Source organism: Lepisosteus oculatus, chromosome 2 (assembly GCF_040954835.1).
Source record: "Lepisosteus oculatus isolate fLepOcu1 chromosome 2, fLepOcu1.hap2, whole genome shotgun sequence".
Taxonomy (NCBI): domain Eukaryota; kingdom Metazoa; phylum Chordata; class Actinopteri; order Semionotiformes; family Lepisosteidae; genus Lepisosteus; species Lepisosteus oculatus.
The window spans coordinates 66,339,613-66,347,000 of NC_090697.1; the positions used below are offsets into that span (position 1 = coordinate 66,339,613).

At 43.5% G+C, this 7,388-nt stretch overlaps 1 protein-coding gene across 1 annotated transcript; it reads right to left on the bottom strand.

Annotated features, from left to right (window-relative positions):
- Positions 1 to 41: 41 nt before the first annotated feature.
- On the bottom strand, positions 42 to 6,299 carry LOC102688218 (ninjurin-2). Its single transcript, XM_006625623.3, has 3 exons — positions 6,025 to 6,299; positions 1,755 to 1,986; positions 42 to 1,132 (listed from the first exon to the last, which is right to left on the bottom strand). The coding sequence occupies exons 1-3, from the start codon at positions 6,097 to 6,099 to the stop codon at positions 999 to 1,001; spliced, it is 441 nt and encodes a 146-aa protein (XP_006625686.2). The 5' UTR covers positions 6,100 to 6,299; the 3' UTR covers positions 42 to 998.
- Positions 6,300 to 7,388: the final 1,089 nt, after the last annotated feature.

Below are 7,388 nucleotides of genomic sequence, written 5' to 3' on the forward strand. Positions count from 1 at the left end.
TGTATAGTAGTGATGCACGGGTCGGCTTTTTTTTTACCCGCACCCGCTCAAAAATCTTTTTCTTTTTAACCTGAGCATCACTACTGTACAGTATTAATATTAGAATCATAACAAAGATCAGAATTTCTTTTTTTCTTGTTTGCTTGGGCAGCTAACCCAAGGTGGAATCCCATTCAGACACAGTATTTCTTGAAAGACTCCATTAACACGTTGTGGGTTGCCATTCAAGTACTGAATTTCATGTGATAGTGTCGGTAGAGTTAAGGAGGCTGCCTGAGCACCGGCAGAGCGCGTGTTGTCTTCCCTGCAGTGTGCCGGTGTGTAGTCGTCTGCAGAGATTTTGGTTCTCTGGTACAGGAGAGAAATCTTTCTCCAAGTGGAGAAATTAGTTTGTGTCACCAGTGAGGGGAACACATTCGGTTCTGCCGTGAACGCCGTCTGAGGGCGCGTGGGGATCTTAAATTGTAGCGCTGATTGGCGTCAGGTGTGGAAGCTGCACATTCCCACGCGCCGCTGAGTAGGAAGTGCAGTGGGAGGTGTGTTCCACTGTCACATACTGTAAGCAACAAATGTTCAAACCTTTAAAAAAAAAGACTTGCAGATGCTCCATCTAAGCAACTTATTAGTTAGTAAGTGATTAGGGTTGGCTGGAATGAAACTCCACAGGTGTGTGGGGCTCCAGGACCAGCTTTTGGAACCACCAGCTAGGCTCCTAACAACCTCATTGGGCTCATTACTGGCTCAACTGGACCCGTTTAGCAGCTCTTCAGTCTCTGTGGCTTTAGAGAGAGCTGGAAACACTTGCAGACACACCAGCCCTCCAGAACCAGGACTGGACACCCTTGAGGAGAGACAGTAGGGGGTCATCAGGACCAGTACACCAGGACTGGACACCCCTGAATAGAGACAGTCGGGGGTCAACTGGGCCAGTTCACCAGCTTCTCCCAGCTCCTCAGATGTTGTGGCAGGGGGAAGGTGGCCTGATAAAAGCTGGGGCCTCACCGGCTGGATTCAAAGCCCATAGCTGTGATGAAGACGTTGACGAGTACAGTGAAGAACACCAGCACTGTGGAGGCGTCGTTCATGAGGTTCAGCTTCGGCTGTTTCCTCACATCGTTGAGGTCATACCTTACTGGAGATGGACAGAAAGGGCAAAGGTCAGAGGCCAATGACACTGCAAAAGCAAATCTTTACAAAGACAATGAGACCACACTGGGTTTATGAGCTGCAGATACTTATACAAGCTGACACCTCTTGCACTGTACAGTCTCAATCATGTATCCTAATGAGTTCCCTTGAGTATATATTTCACATGTAGATGTAGAACAACGAATCATTTAACCAGGGATTTCACTTACAGTATTTACCCTATATCAGACTGTCAGCATTCAAACTATTAAGCATTAGACCAATACCTTTAATGTTCTAAAGATACAAGTTCCAGATGTTTTATGGGGCATGTGCAACTTGTAATACCTAAGAGTGACATTGGGTGACTGGACATTTCATAATCCCAAATGCCTGGGGTGTGGGCTGTATTTAAACACAGCAGGGTTGTAACCCTGAAAAAAAATTAAACCTCGTACCCTGCGCATTGTCTGTATTTTCTCCCAGAGACGTGATAACTCGATAATCGGTTCCAACGGAAGTTGGATGTGACCATGGTCAGTTTTGTTGTTGCGTGCTGGAGAGATGGTGGCTGACAAGTCTACACTTCCAGTCATACACGAGGAGACCCTTCCTGTTATCCTCACCTAGGAAAATGAGCAGGAGGCCGACGGTGATCTGCAGAAGCATTGACAAGGAGATGAGGACAACCAGAGGGTAGTAGTATTGGTAATCTGGCCCCTCCTGGAGCACAGTCTTGAGCTGAGATGAGTTGGCCATCAGCAGAGCTATATCCAGCATGCTTTGCGCTGCACTCTTCTTTGTAGCATAATGGTTCATATTGATTGGTTTTCTGAGACCTTCTGTCTGGTTGTTGTCCTGTCCACAGGAGGGGAACAAAGGGTTTAACAGGCAACCCAGTAGTATACAAACTTCAATATATGTTTCTACCTCCATTGAACTGAAGATTTCCATCCCATTACAATCCAAAACGTTTTGACGTGAATTTTCAATATGTGTAATGTGAAGGCTGCCCCAACTCTGCAAGCATCACTCCTCTTTTCTGTGTGCTGGGCAATATCATCGACCATTTTGTAGTTTTCAAAATCAATCATGTTTAGTGATTCAGGGCACTTCTCTTGATTTCTGAGTAGCACTAGAAACCACCTTGGTGCAAGGTTAAGGCGATACTGACTCAAAAAAAGAATTATACAAGTGAAGGCAAATTGTAACCCGGTATTGCACAATACTTTTAGTTCAGTCTTTCCAGGGTGGAAACTATAAAAAAATGCAGATATTATTTCCTTATTCTAACATGTGCTTCCTTCTTTTAAAAGTGGAATGTATTTAGAACTTTTCAGAAATAAAATTGCAACACAAAGTTTCTGACTGGGCTTTAGTAATCCTAATTCTCCAAAAACACTCTTCTGCTCTAAAAACACGTGATCTACCGATGATGACTGACATTGCCGTTTCCTGTGAAGAAAGCAGATTTGTTTGTTTCGCTTGGAAGAAATGTGTTCCAATCTCGTGAGAGAGAGCCCCAACAAAAAGCAGTGTTTTTGCAATCTGCCCATTTCTGTTTTGCTGTGGAGGTGCCCTATCAGTTCTGCGTGACTTTCACTCGTGGCTTCTGTCCTTTTCATTCATACTGTCGAAACAATCTGGCAGAGCTTCACTGATAAGCGTGGCTACAATGCCTGGATTAAAAAAGTACACAAGTACAAGTATTGCCTTCTTGCTGGTTTACTTCTGGACAGACCTTGTTTTAAAATCCAGGGCTCCGTGGAGTGATTCAGGCTCCTGTTGGGTTCACACTAGAAGAGGGGTCTCTAACCACGAACAGGGGTCTCGGTCCCGCAGAGACTCGATTCAGCATGTTTTACAGACCCCCCTTAAATCACCGTTCTTCACGGACCTGGAACAGTTACACTGCAGCCCCCAGAGATCAGACTTCTCCTAATTAAGCACAGTACGTAATGGTGGCCTATTGAACTAACCGGACTGGGGGCTGTATCAGGGTTCAACACCTCTGCACTACATTGTGCTGCTTCTATTACCATGTGCCAGATACTAGGCAACCTGGCGAGTGAAGCTGTAGAGTACATTCGCTATTATTCATGCGAGGAGTGGTCAGCTCTGGTCCTGGAGAGCCACAGCCCAGCAGGTTGGACAGGTCACCTGTTTCTTAAGATTACAAATACCTATAAATTATTAATCAATTAAGTAAATAGTGCATTCAATTGATAAGAGCAGAGGAGTAAGAGAACACTGATCCTTAAGGTTGCTTTGGTCCACAGGGAAGTAATGACAAATCATGATTTTTGAAATACTTAAAATTGACAATCATCTTAAGTACATTTATATGAAATTTAGTTAATTTATGGCCACCTGAATACGACGATACCGCCTGTGCCTTTATTGTTTGCTTTTTTACTTTTCAGTGTGAAATCGATATCTGCTTGATCCTGGGCTGCTGACTTGCTGCCACTTAATGATTTATCTACGGATTTTGACACCCCAGATCTGTACTGTACATTGAATTTGCACAGTTTATAATGCAGGGAACCCCAGTTCTGGTCCTGAAGTGACAAGGTGACAGGGTGGGAACCCCTGGTCTCCCCCTGGACTCCTGGAGATCCCACAATGGAAGTCCTTCAAAGGCGCATTCCAACCTCATTGTAACGCGCAATATTGTGTTCGCTGGGAATGACGTGGCGGTGCGCCAGGCAGTGAATGGGAGGTGTGGTACTGTACCATTATAATCCCTGTTTGCTCAGAAAAGTAAACAATTATAGGCATGTGAAACGAACTATCTGAAAGAAAAGAGATTTATTTTAAGGAGTCGGTTAAAACATCGCATCAGCCTTTAACATGATTTTGCTAGTGTATGGTTACATATTTAAATTTGCGTGCAGCAAAGTACTTAAAATGGGAACGTCAGGATTTGGCCTGGTAATTCATTTTATGCACATCACTGGTGTTATGTCGATACCTCTCCTATCGTTATTTTAACATCTCGGAGTTTTAGTGAAAGTGCTCCTCGCACATACAGTACTTCACTCCAGGGTATAACGAAGCACATCTGAATTGTTTTCTGGAAACGGGAACCTCGAAACCAAAAGAAATCTTCTCAAATACGCAAAACGTGATGAATATCGAAAAAGTTTTTGTCTTACGTGGTTAAACAACTTCCCATCCGGTTCCACCTTGTGAAAAATAGTAATTTCATGAATAAAGTAATAAATGAAAGCTTTTGCCCAATTATAGTGAAGAACTGTAACGAATACAAAACTTAAAATAGATGCTTGAGAACAAAACACAACGTTATTATAGAATCACAGAGGGTGTATATAAAGCCCAGTGCTCACAGGGGATCGTTAAAGCCAAAACTCTTTACATTTATTCATGGTGTCTGAGGTGTTGCACTCGTACTTGCCATAAACTAAACTGGTTAAGAAACAATAATTTTCGCGACATAACTTTTATGTCCATCACACGTTTTACGTGAGCCCAATGCATCCTAAAACAATGGAAACTCCATGTTATTAAATACTTCCTTTAAACGTGCACGCGTCAATCAGTCCTCTACTTAAACCCTCATCTGCCCCCGGTCATTGCTCACGATTGAGATTCTCTCCCGAAGCTTACCTACTAACTACGCCTTTGCCTTCCTATGACTTCTCCCCTGGACCACGACCCCGCTTTTCCGACTACCGCTTTAGCCACTCGATTTTGTATCTTCGCCCGTTTTATGCTTTCGCGGATCCTGACCCCAGCCTGTCTCTTCGTTTACGCCTCTGCCTACCGACGCAACTTCTACGCCTTCCCGGACTCCGACCCCTGCCAGTCCCTCGACTACGCCTTCGCCTGTCGATTCTGTGCCTACGCCTGTACTACGCCTTCCCGGACTCGGACCCCTGCCTGTTTACTCCGACTACGCCTGCGTCTCGTGCCAACCCTACCAAGGGCACCGCATTGGATCCCTATCCTCAGCAGTCAGCCCCTGCGTGACAGGTTCTGAGTGTCTTGGTTACATCCGTTTGTGTGTATAGATGAAAAAGCTATTGAAGAGCACCCCCACACCCCCCACCCATCTCGGTGGAAGTTGCCATGTTCAAAAAATCCTAAAAAGATCATTAAAGTTGCACACAACAAAGCATGACTGTGAAAGGTCAGGAGGCCTGCCTAGTGAGCACAACACTTGATTACAGTCAAAAAAAACATTAAAAAATAAAGAAATGTTCCACAACTCAAAGCGAGGTTGTATAAGGTTAGGTGAAATGTCTGGTGTAAAACACCTGGTTGCAGCACTGTGGCTGTTGTGCTACAAAATAAAGAAAGGGGCCACAGCCACAGCAAGGTTGTATAAGGTTCGGGGGGCTGTCTGGTGTGTAAAACACTTGGTTTCAGCAGTGTGGCTGTTGTATTTGAAATGCTATTGAGCCATGAAGACGACCCACCTATCCCAGTGTATTACCTGTAGTGTTATCTTCAAAAAATCATAAAAAAATAAAGGTTCCACAACCCAAAACAAAGCTGGGAAAAGTCAGAGGACCTGCTTAGTGTGCAAAACACTTACTTGCAGCATTGTGGGTGCTGTGGTTTAAATGCTATTGGTTTGTGAACAGAATACCCCTAAAGGAGCAGATAGACCGCGTGTGTACGAATTATGAAATAAAGAAATTTTCATGTCATAGCTTAACTACAAAAATGAATGAATTATGTGTGTACTGTATATACTGTATTTTAAATTAGTTTTGCCTACTTCATCCTCATTAAACATCACATATTTCAGCTATTCTTTTACATTACAGAGAACGAAACGTCCAATGGAAATATCCAACAGAAAACTCTGTTACTCCAACATCTATTGCAGTTTGAGAATGACACATTAAATAATTTAACTTCACTTACAGTCATTTCAGCTCCTCCGAGTTCCCTGAGTGGTATGTCTTCTCCGTTTACTGGGATTCGTTCATTCTTCTCCATACCTTAGCGTGAAAACGACACTAATTTACACAGTTTGCCACCGGGGATACTGATTTTGCTACGACACCGGCTCCGTTAACATTGACGCAAAGTCTTTCACTAAAACAAACCAGCCTTCCCCCTGCAGTGCTGCCGGTGAGGCCCCAGTACTTCCATTAACAAACCACCCCTACAACTTTCAACGCCCACTGGTGTAAAGGAGGTTGCTCCTACACATGAAGGTTGGTCTTGGTGTCGGTGACTTCACTTCCTGGTTTTCTCGGTGTAATGTCAGGTCATAGGAGACAATAGACGCCCGGGTCGAGTTTCGTGTCTCCCTGGCGTTTACTGTCCAATTTAATGAAATATTCACCGTAGTGAAGGCGCCACAAAGCCGAGCTGTCTCGCAGTAACCGATTAACAATTTACGAAGATTTATATGACTTAATAATGTGTTTAAAGTTGCCCTAAAAGTAATAGCAAACGTGGGGAATTAAGAACAATTCATAAAGCTGAAAGTTGGAAGAAAAAATACAGACTGTTCTCAAAGGAAGCCCCAAATAATGCTATGATCCAGTTTCTAGATTAACAGCCACGGAAGTTCCACTTTTTGAAGTTATTTTTGCAGGAGAAATGCATGTTTTTAAGCAGGATTCACGTGTCAACAACAGAGTTATCATCCAAACACTTCACAGAAGCAGTGTGTTAAACTCGGGTTCTGTCCAAATGTGATTCTGTAGTTATGGAATCAAGTCTGGGGCACACTATGGTGCAGTGATCAGTATTGCTGCCTGGCAGAACTGGGGCCCTGGGATCAGTTCTGGATTTGGGTGCTGTTCTGCACGGAGTTTGTATGTTCTCATGCGTTTCTTCTGGGTGCTCTGGTTTTCCTTCCACAGCCTAAAGACAAGCTGGTAGTCTTATCGACTTCTGTAAAAACTGGCCCTGCTGTGAAGGAAATGGATTGATGGATAAATCAAGTCTGGAGATCAAATGGGGATTATCCATTGGATTTCATTTTATCTGATTGAACTCATAATTGAGAGACTGATAGGATTCATATGATCTACTTAATGGTTTTCAGTTCCTGAACACATTAGAGGCTGACATTCAGTGACTGTACTTCAAAAGTAACTTAAAATCTTCATCTTTTCAGTAGGTAAAAAGTTTTGTGAGCATTCTAAGCAAGCTACTGACTAGTTAAACAGGTCAACTAAAATGAGAATCAGCAGGTTTCTGGGTCCCCATAGCCAGGCATGGGAACCCCTAGTTTAAACTGTCAAAGGCATTATATATAGTAGTTTAGGGTA